General features: G+C 42.6%; 2 protein-coding genes across 2 annotated transcripts; one reads left to right on the plus strand and one right to left on the minus strand.

The window, feature by feature from the left end:
• Positions 1 to 1,448: 1,448 nt before the first annotated feature.
• Positions 1,449 to 17,083, minus strand: TK2 (thymidine kinase 2). The gene is made up of 10 exons (XM_037409092.1): positions 16,667 to 17,083; positions 16,537 to 16,574; positions 15,613 to 15,687; positions 14,954 to 15,007; positions 13,315 to 13,404; positions 11,755 to 11,828; positions 5,977 to 6,065; positions 5,602 to 5,681; positions 4,265 to 4,345; positions 1,449 to 3,868 (listed from the first exon to the last, which is right to left on the minus strand). The coding sequence occupies exons 1-10, from the start codon at positions 16,695 to 16,697 to the stop codon at positions 3,770 to 3,772; spliced, it is 711 nt and encodes a 236-aa protein (XP_037264989.1). The 5' UTR covers positions 16,698 to 17,083; the 3' UTR covers positions 1,449 to 3,769.
• Positions 17,084 to 17,490: 407 nt separating this feature from the next.
• Positions 17,491 to 20,302, plus strand: LOC119157802 (chemokine-like factor). The gene is made up of 4 exons (XM_037409094.1): positions 17,491 to 17,597; positions 17,683 to 17,841; positions 18,240 to 18,335; positions 19,904 to 20,302. The coding sequence occupies exons 1-4, from the start codon at positions 17,532 to 17,534 to the stop codon at positions 20,006 to 20,008; spliced, it is 426 nt and encodes a 141-aa protein (XP_037264991.1). The 5' UTR covers positions 17,491 to 17,531; the 3' UTR covers positions 20,009 to 20,302.
• Positions 20,303 to 20,626: the final 324 nt, after the last annotated feature.

Below are 20,626 nucleotides of genomic sequence, written 5' to 3' on the forward strand. Positions count from 1 at the left end.
GTATTACTTACTAAACAGAGGGCTCGAGGACGGATCAGAGTATTCAACTCTAAGCCTTCCAGCATAAAAATAAATAAAAGTCAAGTAGTATGTATGCCATAGGTAACAAACAGAGCTCCTCTATTCCATCACTCTCTTTCTTGAACCTCTGTATGTGTTCAGACAGAGATCACTCTTGTAGGTGTACACAGAATGCTTAGCAAAATGGTGCCCTGGTCCTGATACAGCACAAATATCACATGCCAGCCTCTTAAAAAAAAATAATACATGATCAATGAAAAAACTGATCTGGAGTAGACAGAAGACTACATTTCACTTACATAAGAATCTACCAACTGCTAGGTTTTGTCCTGAAACTACACTTTTCAAAAAAAGCTCACAACTTTCTGTCAGCCCTTTCAAATGCTGGAGGGGATAAAAACCACCACCGTAATTCTCACTTTATCCTGCTTTAGAAATGCACAATGTTTACTTAAACCTCCATACACTACAGGAAGGACTGGACTCTCCAAGTCAGGAAACAGGACAGTAACTTACCAGGAAAGCCATTACGCAGGAGAGGGACAAGAGACCTTTAAGTCTGAATCTGAATGGCAGAATAGCCAGCACTTCCTACAGTCTCTGCAGGAAGAAGTGCACTGAAGGGAGATGCTGGCCTATTTCCTGGTGTTGGCAGTATTGTGCGCTAATTACACTGGTGAAAACAATTTTCAAGGTTTTCTAAGACCTACAGTTTTGGGCAGTCACTTGTAAAGTGTTTAATCAAACATGAAAGATCCCTTAAACATGCTTCCCCTTGCTAGAAGAAAGTACACAAAAGGCCAGGCTAACAGAACGCAAGTATTAAATGTTCTAGTTTTTGCCAGTGTCTCTGTCTTACTTCAAGTCATTTTATATGCTGCTCCCAGATGTTACAGATTTGCTAAGACACCTTGACTAGGACAAAGTAAATGCCAAAGTCGGGAGAAGACATCATCTATTCAGACTAACTATGTAATAAAGGCAATACAGAAGGATATAATCACTTTTCACACATACTGCAATTTAGATGTGGAACTCATTGTGATGAAAGTAATTAAACCCCACAACTTTTACTCATCTCATGTATTCCTACAATATACTCCAGAACAGCCAAAATGCATGCAATTACCTATGGTTTAGTCTACAAGTGTAGGCTACATCCCACTTATCAACCAAACCTTAAAAGCCAAGAGAAGTGGCAGCCTGTTTGTATTACCCGTTCCACTGGTACTGAAGTTCACTCTGCCTACAGAAATGAGTCATTTCTATGGTACTTTGCAACTTGCTACCCAATCACTGCTTCTCAGACAGTCGTAAAAGAAACAAAATATGTAAGACTAATGCTGATTGCCCTTTTTTCCCCCCCTCCCTTCATCAACAGATTTCAAGAAACAAAACCAAATAAATTCCAGAGGTAAAAACAGCTATTTATGGTTACTGCAGTATTTTTATCTACACATCTATAACAGACCACAAACATGTTACATTTATGACACATAAACCAAACAGGTTGCTTGTTTGTTCCCAGTTTTCATTAAATACCCCAACCTTCCTGAATATGAAAATCTATACATGTAAATTAATAGCTAGCAAAACATAAAAAACATGTTCTCTGTAGACATCACATTTAATTTTTAATAAATAAGTTATATAAATTATTCCTTTATATTCCATTATAATTATGACTATGTATACCCACCATCCAAACTACTGTTTTGATATAATAAAAAGGGGGGGGAGGGGGGAAGTCTGACCAAAATGCATAAATTTCTATCAAAAGCTGAAAGATAACAGTGACAGTCTTTGTACTGTAAGATTCTCTGTACAAAACAATTCAGTGATATTTTCTGGACTGTGTGCAAAATATATATCCTTTGCTTCTACAACCCATAATGAAGTTAGTATTAAGAACAAACTGCAGATGACCGAACTTCAAATGTATAGAACTATTTCCAAAGGAATAGTTCTTTTGGTCTCTTCCAGAAGAAAAAAATTTGCAAGTTTAACAGAAGGTTTCAAGAATGACTACTATCCCCCTACAAATACGCTTCAGTAAGAAAGATAATTACTTAACATGCAAAAATCTTATTTTTAAGCTAGAATTCTAAAGATTTACAACAGAACAATAGAATGCCAATACTGGGTTCACAAGTTTTGGTGTGCTAATTTAGTACTTCACTAGGAAATGCTCTGCCAGTGCACTCATTGATCATTATTAAGTTGTACTGATTTGGCCGGGGAGGGGGGGAAATCCCACCAGATGGAAATAGCAAGAAATTAACTGCATTTCCTGATTTGGAAAACAGTGCAGTCATTTCAATACTACAGTTTTTAGGCACAAAACCAGCTACCGCTAAACTACAAAATAAAAGCAGTGAAGCAATCTCCAAAACGAATGTCATCTGATATTGTCCAAAATCAGGTGGAACACGGAAAAGCCAAGTAACTGAAAATTTATATTCTCCACCAAGTTACAGACAAATGTCTGTAATAAGTGATCAATACTAACTGAAGCCTTGGACGTTAGCCATTTTTAGAAGTGTTCCCTACATTGCTATGACAGATGCTCTATATTAATAGAATTGTGTTTTAAAGCACTGTTAACCTTGCTTGCTCTAGTTAAACCAACCAAAACTACTGTGGAAAAAAAAAATTGTATACTGTACTTCAGGAATCATTCCTTTCAAATTGAACAGCAAAAGTAACATGAAAACCGTCAGAACTGCTGCATTAAAAGGATTATCCTGAAGACAACACTCGGAGGGTAAAGCAGAAATTAAGGGCAACTCAACACTTCAGCTTAAACAAGTGCAAGAATGTAATCTATACTCCTCAAGTACCTGTAAGTCACAATAAACTGATCCAAGATATAAACCCAAAGACCATCTGCATTTTTCTTTATAAAAAAAAAGGTACGAAAGAAGAATCCAAAACAGTTAAGAAATCAATCGATTCTAGAATTTTTTATAACCATTTAAAAGGAACAACAAATACAGTTCTGTGTACCCTGTGTTTTCACTAGTCCTCAACTCGGCCGTAGCAAGGCTAGTGATTTCATGAACACCAGAGAGAAATAAGCCCTTTTAAAAATGGGGCTTAAAAAAAAAAAGCCTCAGAGCCGTCCTGCGATCACTTCTGAAAACTGTTACTCTTTTTGCCACTGAATTTGGTGGGAGTATACTAGTGCATTTATCTTCAAAACTAGAGCTGTATTGTGATGTCATGTAAAGCAGAAGAAACTTAGTGAATTCAATGAAATTGTACTAGTGTAGGCAGGATTAGAGCAAGACCTCCTATTTCAACCTGGTAAGACCTGTTTTAACAAAGCTACTTCAACTTGATGCACTTCACTTGCTTCCTCTAATAATAAAAAAGGACACCCCACCTCTTGTATGGAACTCTTTCTTTCAAATTACAAAAATAGGGAAATTTGGGGGGAAAAAAGGAAGAAACTTGGGTTACTTATAGAAAAGCAGCAGTGAAGTGGGAAATGGGAGAAATAGCCGCATTTTAGCTGAATAGAATTGACACAGTAAAGCTGATGGAGAACCTGAAAACATGAAAGGGAGTTGGCTTATAGTCTGTTTACGACTTGTATCTCAACGTTTCATAGCAGTAAGTCCACAACTTTCTACACAACATAATTCAAAAGCGAAACCCATTATATCTAGAAATATTAAAGATACCCAAAATTGCCCCCAAACCAGACTTAATAAACATGTTTTTTTAAATAAAACAGCTCAGACTTCTATAAATGGCGTTGCATATTATATGGGTTTAGTATTTGGTCCCGGTTTTCTTCATACTTTTCTAGCATTTTCTGCATGTCATGGTCAGCTCCGATAACCTTGAAAAGAAGAACATGAACATTAGAAATGACTGACACCATAAAACACGGTTGCTTTTGAGCAAAATAGAACAGGGCTACCACTGAAGCCAAAGTGATACACTCCTAGAGACCTGTTCAGTTAGCCTCCTGTTCAGAATCTGGCATTCATGGAAAAGCGACATGCCTTATCCTGTAAACAATCACAGTGAACAGACCCTCAAATTCCACCAAAGAGATGCAAGACCAGACTTTTATGCTATGCATTATGGATAGCTGTAAACATTTTTCTGAGGTTTTCATTCTCCAAAGGTTATTAGAAAAGCAAATTTACTCTTACCACTAAGTAACACTCTTAGTATTTGAAGAGTGCAATCCTCCATATGCGTAATTGGTTATAACTAAAATAATACTCACAAGCACTGGGCAGGAAACTTCAAACAGTGTATGTTTAATAAGCCACTCTTCGTAGAGCTGATGAATAGCTTCTAAATATTCCTAGAAAAGAGGTGTTCAAATAACACATATGCCCAGGGATGAAATACACATTGCAATTTTTATACATTTGGTAAGCAGTCAAGAACTACATATAAAAGCCAGCATCAGGTACTTCCACTAACAAAAATAAAAACCATCAGAAGGTTTCTAAGAAAAATTAATTCCCAGTATAAGGTTTTACTCCATGAAGAACCTCAAAGACACGGCTTGCAGGAGCCCAGGGCTCTCAGCTCCTTTTAAGACCAAGAACCATGTTTCTCTCCCATAGGTGTAACGGGGTTTTACAGAGAAAAATACAACAAAGAGAAGGGAGGACAAAAAGGGCAAGACTGCAAAGAATATGTATTGAATGCTCTTTCTGTGTCAACACATTTTCCTAAAATTCCCAGTTCACTTTCTCCTAACTCTGACTCACTTTCCTCTAAAAGCACTTGTGCCTGTCATCAGTTATTAGGGGTTTTTTTCATGGAGACCACTTAAAATTTGTCATTCATAATTGCTCCTCCCCACCCCTCGGTGGAGCTGTGAAGTAACACAATGTCTCTTCAAATCCATTACAGCAAGGATTTACTTTCCAAGGCAGAATTTCACATGGCCCAAAATGTACTGCCTTGCATGTAACTTCAACTGTCAATTGCTTCTACTGAACTGCCCAAAACTAGAGATACCTTGGGAGTATACACTATGGTTTCCGAAACTACATTTATTTCTGGTTAGGCTTTCTTTAGGAGAAAACCTGTTTAATGAAAGGCCATTCTGCCAACTGACACAGGTTATTCAATTGCTACAGGTAATTTTTAAGCAGATTCCCACGCTAACAATTTTCAACAAGTTGCTTCTTTTCAGACACAAGCAGAGACAACTTTTCACACATAAACATCCTGGGAATAGCAGACAACAGAAAGCACCCACATAAATCTTCAGCACCTGCATGCTGCGTGCTTTTCTATCATTAAAGGGCATAAAGGCAATTGCTTTTTGACACTTTAGAAAGGATTAACAGTAGATTAATACCGCACCTAAACAGTCAGCTACAGTACACTGATTACTAAAACGTAACACTTGGGAAAGTCAGGGTGCGTGATAGATCACTTTTTTACAATAAATCAAAATCAAATATTGAAGTTTTTAGTTTGCAGTGGAAACAACTGACCACATTTTGGCAATGCACTCAGGATATGATTTTAGTATTCTAGACTGGAATAATTATGTTTTTAAAGCTCATTGTAACCACAGATATTGAAAGAACTCCTTACCAGAGGAATGATCTTTTCCTCTTCTCTGCATCTTCTCTTTAACCTCTCATAACAAACTTCAGGAGAAGTCTGCAGGTAAACTGTCATGACAAAAATTATAATAGTTATGTTCAAGGATCAGCTTTAAAAGCAAAGAAAAAATTTAGTTCACAAACCATAGGAGGAAAGAATCCTGACTTGGGTACCACCACTGAACCTCCCCTTTGGCATTACTGTTAATCCATGAGCCATCCACAAATTAATGCTGTCTGATGCTACACATTGCAGCCACTATTATATTGAATAATATGATTATTTATGACCCAAGGAACATTTTTTCTCCCAGTAAGGAACCCACCCACAAACATGCCCCTCCAGATGCCATCAGAATTTTACCTATCAAATCAACAGAAACATCAGTGTTGCTCTGGATCCAGTCAAACCACTCAGTCAGCACAACATAATCCACCTCTGGCATTTTTCCGCTGAATAAACATAAAAGTTACCACTCACTGAAAAGCATGCACAGATCAATCATAAACTTTTTTTTTTTTTTACCCGACTAGAATTACTCCCAATTTACTCCAGCATATGTGAAATAAAAACAAGACCAATATTATGCCCGCCCAAACTGAAGGCCTCCTAAAGCATTGTTTACACAACAGAAAGACCAAATCTTTCTTCTTTTTGTTAAATAAGCACTAACACAAAGTTCCTATTATTAACAGTTACAAACATTAATTATTTTTCCCACTACAGTTAAGAAATAATTACTTGGTGACTAACAAGAAAAATATTACCATGTTGACATTTATACAGTAACAACAAATTACTGTCAATGGTATTTATTGCTCAAGTTCTTTATATCAGAATCATTTCACATCTATCTGGACTCTACTACAGCGCGTGTCACCAGAAAGGCTTGATTTACTATGCAGCTCTGATAATTCCTTACAGAAGCCATAGTAAAGAGCAGTGAAAAAATGATGACACCGTGTAAATAAAATTTACTGCCACTGCAAGAAATATTTGTGGAAAGAGCAGTGAAATATTCAATATGCTTAATTTGAACTCTGTATTCAGAGCGCACAGACAATATCAGAAACAATTGTCCCAAAGTTATCTCAGTAAGAATAATAAAATATCAAACGACTCATGTAAAACGACTCATGTAGACTCATGTCTACAGAGCCCATATTAAGAAGCATATGTTATGCTTTTACTAGTATCAAAATTTCCACTTATTACCATATCCCTAAATATAAAATATTACTAGTTTTACATTAGTCTTTCTTCAAAACTGGTAATAATAACACATACTCCACACTCTTTCCTGAATGCCTCTGCAAGATAAATTCACGAAAAAGAGATAGGATTGAGAGGCTCCTGTCCTCTCCACCTGAATGATTAAGACCAGTTGCAACATTTTAAATAGTGCTGAACAAAAAAGATTCCACAGATTTCTAAACCATTCTTCTGGCAACGTGCTTTGATCACTGGCAAAACTCAGTAAAGATAATCCAGAAAGATATTTCCACCTAAGTATGCAAGAAAGCAAAACCCATATTCATACTACCTCCCTTCTTTATCTGCCATCCAGCTGAATATCTTGCCTCCCAAAGCACCCAAAACATGGGATAATTCACTGTTATTCTTCTAATACATCAGTCGTGTATGTTTCTGGGCAGCAGGCATATACATAAGCCAAATACTAATTCTGCTACTCTTCTCCAAGACGTATCATCAAAAGGAATTAGAATTAAGAAAAAGCCCCGCTATTCTTACCCTAAAAGACAGGTAAGTGCAGGTCAATTCTGCACTGACCTGCCCTGCAGTCACCATGCTTTTGCCTTCCCTCTGCCAGTGGAGTCCCCTGCATAATCATAGAATCACAGAATGGTTTGGGTTGGATGGGACCTTAAAGACCATCTAGTTCCAGCCCCCCCACCACGGGCAGGGACACCTTCCACTGGAGCAGATTGCTCAAAGCCCCATCCAGCCTGGCCTTGGACACTGCCAGGGATGGGGCATCCACAGCTCCTCCGGGCAGCCTCTTCCAGTGTCTCACCACCCTCACAGTGAAGGATTTCTCCCAACATCCTGTGAGGATTCTGGGTCAGGCTCAAGATCCATAAAGCTACAAGTAACAAAAAAGGTACAGAAGGGTGTTTTCATTTCCAAAGTTGGCAGACTTTCGACTCCTACCAAGTAAGTTTTTACTGCAAAAGTTAAACATCACAGGAACGAGCTATGAATAACTAACTACAAATTCAAATGGCACAAAGTGAATTGCTAGTGCTTACCCTATAACGTACCATGCATACTCACGTGCACATTTAAAATTCTTCTACAGTTTTACACCTCATATAAGTGTGCCTTTCAGTGCTAAACTCAGACGTGCAATCGCAGTAAGAACTTGGACACCCATGCATATCTCTGCATGCTGGAGACTCACAGCAATTGCTTACAATTTAAGCCTTCCTTCACCATCGTAAATCTTACTCTTACTTCTCTCTCTGGGAAAAAGCCTGCAAAGCCAAAACACAAATACTGAGTAACACTGGGTCAAAGAAGAGCTGCTATTCCTGATATTGCCACAGCTCTTCATCCCTTGCTTCAACTCATCGTTCTCCTAAAGGAGAAGAGCTTGTCTAGACTAGAAGTAACAAGTGATTCTTCTCAATCTTTAAGACTGGGACCCTAAGCAATACCTTCTCTTACAGAAAAGCAAGCAGAAAATAAGCTCTGCTCTTTGTAGCATGCTTTCCCCATTCAGTCTGAATCTTACGTTGAATTTTAAAAGTTCTATTTCATTTTTACATACTTTTAATGGGAATCTGCCTTCCATACAGCTATGTAACAACCCCTTTGCTGAACATACCTGTTGAACAGCTTGAGCGTGAGGAGGTTTTTTTAGTAACATTTCAGCAAAATTTAGAGATGTATCAGGTCAGTTTTGTTTTCTAGACCTTCCATCAAACAGACATAATTTAATTTCTACAATGGACAACCTCACCAGTGTTCTCTGCATGATTTCTGCATGTTGACTAACCTACACAAGAATTAGGATCACTCCCCGACAGAGACAGAAGATTCCTTCTAGGAAATAGTAACAAGGAAAGAAAAAGCTTCCAGAGGATACAAAGGAATTTTCCTTTGCAAAGTCGGTTTAGTTACAGAATGATTTTTGAAATTTTCATGCAGCAGTTGAACTTAAAAAAACACTGCATGGGAAGCAATCGTTCTAAGGCTTTCCACTGCCACAGGGCACTATTATCCTGATACAGAAAAGCATCAAGTGTAAAGATTCTCTTTCTTCCTCTGATGGCTAAGACACCATCTTCAAATTTTTAGCCCTTAATGTATCCATAGCCTTTTTATATCTAATTATTCCTTTGTTATTACAGTCTTCCAGCTTCAGTAACTCCTATTTTTTGTGTTTGCACCCAGTGTGCCCATAGGTGACAAGTGTATTCTCCCAACTTTCCTATACATATGTCAAGCTGGTTTTGTCTCTCTAAACAGGCTTTCAATTCTTTTGATCGTGCCAGTATCTCAGCTTCACGCCTGTTTCAATTTTATTTCACAGATCATGAACAAGCAGTTAGAAGTGTAAAAAGTAATTTTAAAAAGCTCTCATAAAAGCTGTGTACAAAAGCACCAATATTTCCATCTCCCTCCTGGAAGCCCTTTGCCAGATACTTCCAAGAGTCACTCACTCTTCTCTGGGCTACGCAAAACTAGTGTTACTTTGCAATCAATTTTTATTGATCTATAAATATTGTAAAAGATATATTTCTGCTTTTCAACTTACAATCTTTCATCTTACAGTTGAACTGTCGTCAGTTCAATGGAATGACGGAATTTATTAGCATACTCTCACCCTTTGTACCAAAGCATCAATCCAAAGGCTGAACCAACACGAGTAGCGTCCTTCTAGCGTGACACATGCCCTGTCAATATCTCCCTTCAACGAGATTTGCTATCACATTACACCACCAGCTTCTGCACTTATGAACCATCATGCACAAAAGTCTCCCAAAACCTGCTTGATAAATACATGACTTCAGATCGATGCAGAATGCCTTTGTTCAAGGGGGCCGGGGAGGGCGGGGTGGAACATTACAAAACACAATTACTAGACTAGTCTAACATGATGTGTTGTTGGTCGCTGACTTTACATTTTTGTTCAAAGCTTTAATTACTTTCTTTCATCATTTGTCCTGAAGCTGTGCCTGCGGTTACTAAGATGACTTTCCCTACCCCCTAATAACAGGCTCTGCAGTAAAGTCACAGGGGTACTGCCTCTATGTTACAGCACTTTCTCCCACTGTGAGAATTCACGTGCTTTCAGAACTCTGAAACGGACTTCATTTCCACTGTTACTACTATTTCCATACTCCAATAATCATCCTGTCTTTTCTTATACGCAGTTCTCCTTCCTCTACACAGAAGTAAGCATTCATTTTTGAGACAAGTCTAGATGATCTTTAAAGAACTACAACACACGGAATAGGGTGGTGATCAAACTACACGGAGCAAAGCTATAGAACTGCTTGCCATGGGATGTCCTGGAAACTAAAGGTTTACACAAGCTTAGCGGAAAACCAGACAGGTTCATGGAAAAGAAATTCCCTGTGGGTTACTAAATACAGAAAAAACACTGCTGAGTAAGGAATTCCCTAAACTAAGTTACTGGATGTTCTCAGAAATTATCATAAATGCTTACCCCGTTCTGACACTCTTTTCAGGTACTTTTAGCCACCACTGGACACAGGATATGAGGGAGGAAGGACAGCTTTACTTATTTTGTTAATGTGACTCCAAATGGCTATATTCATGTATCCCAAATCTTTCCTTGTTTTATTTATAATCCTTTTACACACCTTCTATCTTGGTTTGCTATTGGTAGCATCAGCTGGCTTTTAGCTTGCTGTAACAGAACACAGCAAATGCCTTCTGTCCAATATTAAAAAGGGCTGAGGCCACGAAACATCTTAGATATCCTTAAAAATGTTATTACAGAATTAATACATAGAGTTGACACAAGCAGACTTAGTCTTATAGCAACAAAGTTCTCAGCCTTTGTAGCAAAAGCACTTTGTCTACAATGAAAAGAAAAAAGTAATTAAAAACAAGACACATTCCAGTACGTTTCCATTGTATACAGACTGGGATAAATAATGTCTTTTTCTGTTTGCCTCGCATCTTACTCTGTCTCTCTCAACTTTCAAAGCAGTTCCAGTGACAGGCTAGCAGCTGATGTAGCACGGATGCCATCTCGTGGCATGCAGCCATTCTCCCTGCAGACAGGGGGAAGAAACTGGTTTTGTCCCTTAAGATCACTGAAAAATCCATTGAAAACACAATCTGTTGTATACACTTCTCAGCAGAAGCTCAGCATTCGAAACAAAAAAAAAAACCACCAAAAATAAACACACAAAAAAATCAGTACAGGTTACTGCCCTATTTTAGTTAGTATGAGATGGGCAAGTTATACATCGGCCAGGTAATAAATGCTTTTCCTATTCCAGGCCACAGTCTTATGCTCCAGAGTCAAATAACTTGTGTTCGGCCCAACTGCTCTTCCTCTGGCCCAAGCACACCTTGGGGTGGGGACCTGATTCAGAAAGTGACATTTAGAGACAAACAGCTCTTGTTCTTTCCTTACTCACTAGCCTGCCAAGGTTTAAAGTCTATTTTGATCCTACGAATCCTGTTTCTGAGCAACAGCATGTGAACTCAAGTTCCTGCTTGCAAGAAAAGCCAATCCTGGATGCTAGGTTGGGTAATGCTATCTAGTTCTCTCCCTCCTACAGCGTTAATCTTTATATCCTCCTGGTTCTTCACCTGTTCAGTACATGTTTGCTTTGATTCAAGCACAACTTTTGTATTCAGCTGGAGAGCAGATAAATTCAGTAAATGGTGTTCTAAATAATAAGATGTTCTAAATACACACGAGCACTTCTGAAACAGGCTCTCACCTGGCCCATTGTCCTACAGGTTTTATACTACCAGTGGGTGGCACGTCCCATAAAAATACACTGCCACTCCAACACAGAACTGACAGACTTCACAGACCACTTAGATTCAAATTAACAAAGAAATCATCAATCAATTAGATATATTTTTTAATCTAATGAAGCCAAGAAAGTAAAAAACCATATACCATACCTTCGATACAAATTTTCCACAAAAATGTATTTTGCACTGTGAATTGATCGCTCCATCATTCTTATGGGGGAAACCTACAAAAGACAATCTACATTTTTCAGCCTGTTTGCCTCTTTTCAAGCTCATATTGTATACCATGTCCTTTACATTATGAAATATTTAAGATCTGGAAGAACTGAGTATTGTTGTGATAAACTTACTGGAAGGGTGGGAACCACAAAAAGCAAGTATTCCTAATCTTGCTTATGGTCACCACGTTATTAAAGGCCTACAGAACTAATTTGTTACTCATACACAGGTTTCAAAAGTAACTGCAGAAGCATTCCGCTGAGCAGCTGAAGTTAACTAGGGGCACAAAAATGCAGCAATCCACTTAGGATTTGCAGAGCTACAGGAACTATTGCCACCTTCAGGTGTTACTGCATCAACAGCACAGGTCTAACATCAGAAAAACTGTAACAAGAAAACAGCACTTTTAAAAAAAAAAGTAATTACGACCTACAAAGCACCAGCCTTAGCCAGACGTGCATGTGCTCAAACAGCACCTCATTTTGGAGAAGAGAGATTCTCTTGACGCAATCTGGCCCCTGCAGAACAAGGCAATCCTGGTAGAGCTCTTTCCAACCAGGTATTCATTATGCATGTTAATGACCACAGAAGCAACAATTGCTCCAGCAAGGCTCAAATGGCAAGGACAGCAAAGCCCAGCCTGAAATGCAGCATGATCCTCACGAATTTTTGAATGATTTTTTTCTGCAAGAGGATGAAGTCTCTATTGTCTTGGAAAAACACCTCTTCCAAAAAGCTAACAATTATATGCACAGTATCACTATCATATGTGGTACTCCCAAAAGTCTGCCCTGACACAGGCTCAGAAAATACAATGCAAGAGCAATCAAGATACAAGCGTGCCACCTAAGATCAGGTCTTGGAATCAGGGAATAGAAGATTTAGCATAGGAAGTAATTTAAGGTGTTTGAAGGAAAGAGAAACGAAGAGGTCTTGTTAAAAGGTAGTGTATGTGAAGTAATACAGGGAAAAAAGAATAGAAAGAATCTAATAGAAAAGAAAGAATCTAAAGAAAGAACAACAGAAAATTTTAACGCAAGTATTTTGGCTAAACACAAGAAGCAATAGCTAAATTTATGCTAGACAGCATGAAGCAGTAGAACGAATACTAACATGACCTTCAAAATTACTTGATAGTTGCCAAAGATTTGAAATAGCTAAATTTATATAGACGCTAATTACATCCAAGTCACTGACGTGTGATGATGGCAAGTCTAGCTCGTAAGGGTGGTACAAGAAAAGCAGTAGTAGTTTGGGGAAGCAGAAGTTTGAGCAGGTAGGAGTCAGATATTTCACCCCTGGGGCACCATGCTGAGCATATCAACAGCATCTTTGCACCATAAAAAATCAAATCCACTGCAGAAACAAAAAAAACCCCAAACCAAAAAAAAACCCCGCAAACAGCATCTTAACTTTTGGATACAAGGTTTAAAAGATTCATTACTCATAACAGCATCTAATTTTTTAAAAATTAAAAATATATTCATTTACCATTGGTCTGGTATGCTGCTCCAGCATGGTAAGCTGTATGTAGGTCTGTAACGTTATCCCCCATCTTGATGCATCTTGGTACATTAAGCCCTGGGGTCAGAGATGGAAGCAAGAGAAAAAGATGTTTTCATTAGGTCAAACAGCAAAAAAAAGTGAAGTTGGGTATTTAGTAAGCTTTAGCACAACAACAGAATTTCTAAACAAAGTGCACTAAAACGGCTGACAGCAGGTCTGACAAGAATTAAGTGATCATTTGCTCTCCACAATGCACAGAAGAATTACAGTCCTGGTCCATAGAGTCACTAAGTAGGGCACGTGGAACGCTCGCTGAAGTCAACAGAAATTAGTTACCTGGAACGGTCAGGACCAAGGCACAGCTCATTTAAGACAGTTCAAATATGTTTACTAATTAAAAAATACTTTCTGCTACTCTACTATTGTGCGCTGACATATAACCAGTCCATACAGAAACGCATATATGGTTCCAGTAAGTATGGTCTGGGCCTCAGAAAATCTGTCTTTTAACACAGACAACTGTTCTTCCCAAAGGATCCTCCAAGCAGTTGTCAGATTTTCTACTCTAATCCGATTGCTGCAGTTACACACACACATATATTTACAAGCAACAGTCTATCCTGCAGAGCAGAGAAAATATCTGACTCGGAATAAAACATCATTCAGTGTCTGTTTGCTGAGGTGACAAGCTTTAAGTCAGCAGCATGGCTTCAGTCCACAGACCTGACCTCCTCTTTTTCTCCCTGCCCAAGATCAGAATGAGAAAGTGTTCTGAAGTGCACAGAATGCTGTGACGATGTGAGACACAGCCAGCATGCCCCACCCCTCTACTAATAAGAAAAAAGTAAAGCATCAGCAACTCCTAGTAGGGAGAATTTACTTTTTCAGAGGATCTGCGCTAGCAGTGATGGTATCAAACACACGTTTGGGCACGTGTGGTTTGGGGTGTATCCACACCACTGTGCTGACTCAAGTTCCACGCGAGCTTGAGCGTAGATACACATCTTAGCCCGCAATACGATTTTTGCTATGGAGCTGATCATACAAGCAGGGAAGACTGGCATCAGAAACCACTCCAACCACCCCAGCAAAAGCCTATCTGCAGATGTAGGCAAGCACCCTGACTGCTGTCTGCAAGCACAGCTGTGACAAAGTGACATACTCGTGGGAAAGGGTTCCAAGAAACAATGACTGCCCAAAAAACAAGAGAAGCTGTCCACACCTCACAGGACTGAATTTTCCTTATCTTCAGCAGTCAAACAATACTAACCGATCAGATCCAGCCCTCACTTTCTGAGCGGTGTTCTTCCCTTCTTTGAAACAGGCATAAGCAGATTTAGAAACATCTGTCACACTCAGGGCTTACCTTCCTGAGAATTTCTTCTAGCTCACACCAAATAAAAGACCCAGTCCTTGTCAAAACCACATCTGATATGCAATGTTTCTACTATACGCATGTCTTAATCACAGTAAAAGATCTTTTGCATCATAGAGCTTTATTTTTTGCTGTATGAGATTATGACCACACCTTTTGTAACAGTTTTGCTGATCAGTGAGAAGTCCTTGTGCATGTCTTTCTAAAAGAACAGTGATTGCAATTGCAGAAATAATTTCTGCCACTTACCAGGATATTGTGACCATGAACATTCCTCCACTTAGTGACAGGTTCTGTCAAAACCTTGGTAAAAAGAATGACTCCATGTTAAACATGTTTTATACTCAAAATAATTAATTTGACCTTACAAGTCTACAACTATAAAAGTATTACTATCTGGTGCACACAAAAGCAACTGCTCACTGAAGTTTGATCTTGATTTTGTTTAACATACAGCAAGCCTGACCTTCCCCTTATCTTGTTCTAACCAATATGAAATTAAATATCATTCCAGTCTAAGAAATCTCCAGAAACCACTCTTAACAGATTTTTCATTTTTTAAAAAAAGCCATCCATTTACTGGGCTCTCAGTTACATGACATCAGTATTTTTACATGATTACTGCTTTGTCTTTACTCTGCATATTACAAGACACATCTAAGATTTAAGTGACATGAAACAGCAAACAAGCATGCCCAAACATGCCCAAGCCATGTGGGCTGCTGTTACTTTACAGTTTTTTCTGATATTTTGGCATCTAGTACTGTATTACACATCATCTAAATTCCTCTTCTTCAATTTGAAGGTAAAGAGTTGGGGAAGGGGGAGGTGCACCCCTGGGGCACACAAGATGAGCAATGGCTTAACGATGTAGATGAAAAAATGTAAAAGAAATGTATATCGAGTACCTCAATGGTGCTAGTCTGTGCAAAATAATCCAGGCATGTTGTTTTTCCACTTGCAATGTTCCCTTCAATGCATATCTGATGAAAAACAGCATCACCTTTAAAAACCGTGCTATCACATAGTTGTAAACAGCATGCATAAAAAATATACTCTTCCCATATCAAGCATACTATTTCCTTAGAATATAAAAACATTATTTTGTAGGAAGACATCAGGGATCGGTTTGGATTCTGTGACTCCCCGCAGACCACCGCACTTTCTCTCCCTGACACACAGGTACCAAATGTCTCTCCACCCGGCCTGGGGCAGCCTTTACCTTCTGGGACCCCAGCTGCTGCCCCTGCTCCCAGCTTGTCACCCCCTTCCCACGGCTCCCCGGAATTTCAGAGGGTCACCTTCTGGGCTGCTGCTCCCCACACCATCTGCCACAGCTCACCGCAGAGGCTACAGCTGAACTTTCAACTTAAAATAAACGCCAGCTGAAGTAATAACTTTGCTATCCATAAACAGATAGCTTATGATTCATTACATTTTCAGAAACCTGCACTATTAAAATAAACTAAGATTATGTTTTTTCAGCTGTCTTAAATAATTTTTAGTTTAAAGTAATGAGATTCCAAACACAAAAAAAAACCTCAAGCTTCACAGGCAGGGTTGTATAGGGCAACTGCAACGCTACAGATGCAACTGACCCCAAACGGACACCTGTCCCCACGCCATACCATGCATTTGCACAAACCCCTCAGGACCTTACCGCGATTCAGAGCGGCGGGTGAGCGTGGGCTCGCGCGGTGAGACCCCATGACGGAGGCCCCACTGCAGCGCAGCAACCGTGCCCCATGGACGCCAGCACATAGGCTCAGATTGCAACAAAATAAGAGGCTGCACGTTCTACATATTTTACTGAACAAAATGCAAATACTTACAACTGTCTTCCTATCATCTCCTTTTATCAGATGTTTATCTAGAACGGAAACAAACAGCAGTTACAAGCGGGAAGGAGGGCTTCCTAACTTCTAGTTACACCGCGTCTCAACGCCAGCCCCTCCGTGACACCTTTAGGTTCTCTGTTGCTTAATAACGACATTTGCAAAACCAGCGATCCCCCAGGTGTGGGTAACACTGGGCCACGCAGCGGGCACCGCACACGGCCGCACTTTTAGCCGAAGTTCTGCACCGTCCCCCGCCCCGCCAAGAGCCCAGCGGCGGGTGCCCGCGCCCTTCCGCAGGTGCCGCTGCGCCCACCGCGCCCGTCAGCTTCCACCGGCAGCGATCAACCGCGGCCGGGCCGGGGCTGGCGAGAGCCCGCTGCCCGCGGGGCCTGGTGCGGGGCCGGCTGGGCACGGCCACGGCAAGCACTCCGCTGCCCTACGCCTCACACCGGCCTCTCTCTGCACGTATTTATATATATAAAGCTTCCGCAAGCGCCGCCGGGCTTGCTGGGCCCACAAGGCGGCACGCCCGCAGGGCAGCCCGGCCCCCAGCGCTACCGGCCCGGGCCCGCGGGGCCCGGCAGGGGAGGGGGGGCCCGGCAGGGGAGGGGGGGCTCGGCAGGGGAGGGGGGGCCCGCGGGGCTCGGCAGGGGAGGCCCGCGGGGCCCGGCAGGGGAGGGGGGGCCCGGCAGGGGAGGGGGGGCCCGCCCGTCCCGCGCACTCACAGCCGCCGCCGGGGCCGGGCCGGGCCCGCAGTGCCGCTGGGCCCACGGTCGCTCCTCCCGCGCAGGCGGCCCCGGCCGCGCCGCTCCCCGCTCCCCGCCGGCCCCGGGCCCCGCGCAGCGCCGCGGGCCGCGCCCAGGCCGCACCCAGCCGCCACATGGCCCATCCCCGCCGCCCGCCCCCCGGCACCGGCCCGGGCCCCGGCCCGGGCCCTCACTTCCGCCGCACTTCCGCTTCACTTCCGGCGCCGGGGGAGGCCGGGCGCCATGGCGGTGGCGATGGACGGCGCCTTTCCGCGCTCCCCGCGGGGCGCCCTGAAGCTGGCCCGCGCGGTAGGCCGGGGGGAGCGGGGCGGGGGCGGCCGGGGGGGCTCCGCCGCGGGCGTTGCTGACCGCCGTGCCGCCCCCGTCCCCGCAGCTGCTGGCGGCCGTGGCCTTCTGCTGCTTCGTGGGCTCCCGCTCGCCCGGCGCCTACGGCGCGCTGGCCCTGGCCGAGGCGGTCATCGCGGCGCTCTTCTTCCTGCTGTACTGGCTGCGGCTGGACCGGCGGCTGGGCGGGCTGCGCTGGGCACTGGCTGTGAGTACCGCCCGCCGCGCCCCTGCCCCGGGCTCCGGGCACAGGCGGCCCCGCCGGTAACGGGCACCCAGTGGGGGCCGCTCCCGCCCCGCGCAGCGCGCCCGGCCCTCCAGCGGCACCGGGCCCGCCGCTCGCCCCCAGCCCCCGCCTGCCGGGCGTAGCCAGGCGGCGTGAATGTGACGGCAAAAACAAAAAGGCAAAACTTACCCGTTTTATCACAAACGTGCTTTCCGACACCAACCCGCTGGGTGCCAGCGCCCGTTGCATGCGGGTGTCAGCGTACATGTGTGTTCATGGGAAGCCAGCCTTTTTTAGTGATTCATGCGGTACCAAAAGCAAGTCGCGTTCTTCGGGCGTGTGTTTCAGCATAAATACTTTGCTTCCACTGGCTGTTGCAGGACGTTTTCAACTCGGTGGTTGCCGCCTTGTTCCTCCTCGTCGTGTGCTTGTTTGCAGTGATCATCAAGAGCAACAATGGGACGCTGGCTGGAGGAGTAAGTAGGAACGTTATTACGAATGTCAGTTCTGGGAGCAGACGCGGATTCGAATCTCTGGGTGTACTTACATTGTGGTAAGGCCATGGAAATAACTCTCATGGAAGAATGTACTCAGCAGTTGAAAACGAAAGCAAATACACATTCAGTGTCTCTCACTTAAAAACCAATCCTTAAATCACTAGAATGTAAAGATATTACTAGACTTAGTAATTACTACAGAGAAGTGCAAGCACTGCAAACTCCTGGAGTCTTAACTAATTTGAGTAACCAGTGTTTGCTTCCATAGCTTGACATCCTTGCTGGGAGAATCTGTAGCTCTTTTAGGACTACCCAGTTTGGGTACACGACTTAAGAAGAAGTGTCTACAATCCTGCTAAAAACAGTTTGCAATTCTTAACGGACATGCTGGTACCTCCCTCCTGGTGCTTATAGTGTTTTTTTCTGACAAACTGAGGAATTAGGGTAGTTGAGAAGGTCTTTTTCATACTGCGATTGTAAGGGGTTTGTGTACTTAAGATCAAACCAGTTTAATGGTTTAAGCAACTGCAATAAGCGGGGGAAAACCTCTCAGTTTTGAAAGTATGTAAGCCTCCTGAAGTACAAGATAAGCTAAAATGTGGCAATGCACAACCTGCCATGGGAGTTTTTCGAAACGGGCTTCAGAGATGATGAGATGGAAAGCTGGCGTCTGCACTGGCAACAGCATCCTAAGTGAAAAGGGTACTTTCCGATAGTGACTGGCTATGCCAGAATATGATTTATATTCTCCTTTGTGAAGTTAATACAAATTAAATTTAAGTTGGAAGCAGGAGACAAAGCAGGTCGCTTGGAAAACAAGTTTGGGCAGAACGAGTGAGACCTTCAGCAAACAGCATTGCCCCAAGGCCTGTGCTACCAGGGCACAAAGTGCCTTCAGCTGTGCTCTCCTGAAAAAGCTTGCCTTAGCATTACTCTCACTGATCAGGTAATTGTGTTTTAAAACCTGCTTGCCTAAAAAATCTTTGTGTGCATGTGGGATGGGGCTGAAGGGCAAGAGCCAAGCAAGTAAACTCAGCGCCTGTTCTGCAAACACATTTTTTCCAGCTGCCTGCCTGAAGTTGTACATTTTTTAAATACTTGTGTGCATTTTCTTCAATTTGGTGTATGTTCCCCGTTCAGCGCTTCAGAGGAGAGGAGCTCTTCCTGCTAGGCTTGTTTCTACAAATGTTGGCTTTTGTCTGAGCCAACACCATTAATTAGGCAACCCTTAAAGAGACAGAAGGGTTTTCATTTAGGATAAAAGCATTGTCTGGCGTAATGCAGTATTAGCTTAGCTTTCAAGGAGAATGCTTCATCTCCAAGGCTTCACACAAACTTCAAACAAAGCCAGAGTGTAGGCAGCTCCTGTGAAAGCCTGATGGGATTTAAATAAGGATGTTTATCAGCTGTCTCAAATCACGAATGTATTTGGAAGGCCAGAACCAAGTTAGGAGGATGAGATTACTGCTGCTTTGGGGAATAGTACAGTCACTACAGCAACAGCCAGAGATCCTGTGGGGAAACTAACATTATCGTTATTTCTATAGGTGTTTGGTCTTGTATTGTTTGTTCTCTGTGTTGTCGACGCAGTTGTTGTTTTCCAGAAGATTAGCCTTGATGGAACAAGAGGAAGGAATACTCCTGCCAAATAAGATTACCATTTTGGTAAAAGAGCGATTTCTCTGCTGATGACTGCTTTACTCATTTTTATTAAAGAATTTGTATTTTCATGGGTTCACTTTAGTTTCCCTGGGCATTTATGTACTGTTTCACAAGTACTGGTCCTAACTTCTCTTACAGTAATAAATGTAGTTTCAGTGTTGCAATTTCACTAGTACAAGCTTCACAGAAAATGGTCCTGTTTTTTGAAACTTGATTGAATTTTTACCTGTATGAAAACTAATTTCTCGATTGTTCTCTGTAATAAAAAGAAAATGCGAATGGGCTGATGTGAGTTGTTTTATGTTAATTAGGCATACTTAAAACTTCACTGTACCTGTAAAACAGCGCGGAGGCACGGTAACGCCGGGGCGCGCAGCACCGCGCGGAAACCGCCGCCCGCCTCGGGGCATGGGGCGGGCACGGCAGCCCCGCGGCGCGGCCAGGCCGGCGGTGGGTCCGCGGTACCGGTCACCGGGGCTCGGGGGGCGCCTGAGGGAGGCGGTGGGGGCCGGGGCAGCCCCGCCAGCACCGGGCACGGGCCCCCACCGGCGGCCCCCGGAGCGCCGGGCTGGCGGCACCGGGCTGCCCCTGCGGGATCCCGCCGCGGC

Source organism: Falco rusticolus, chromosome 15 (genome assembly GCF_015220075.1).
Source record: "Falco rusticolus isolate bFalRus1 chromosome 15, bFalRus1.pri, whole genome shotgun sequence".
Classification (NCBI taxonomy): domain Eukaryota; kingdom Metazoa; phylum Chordata; class Aves; order Falconiformes; family Falconidae; genus Falco; species Falco rusticolus.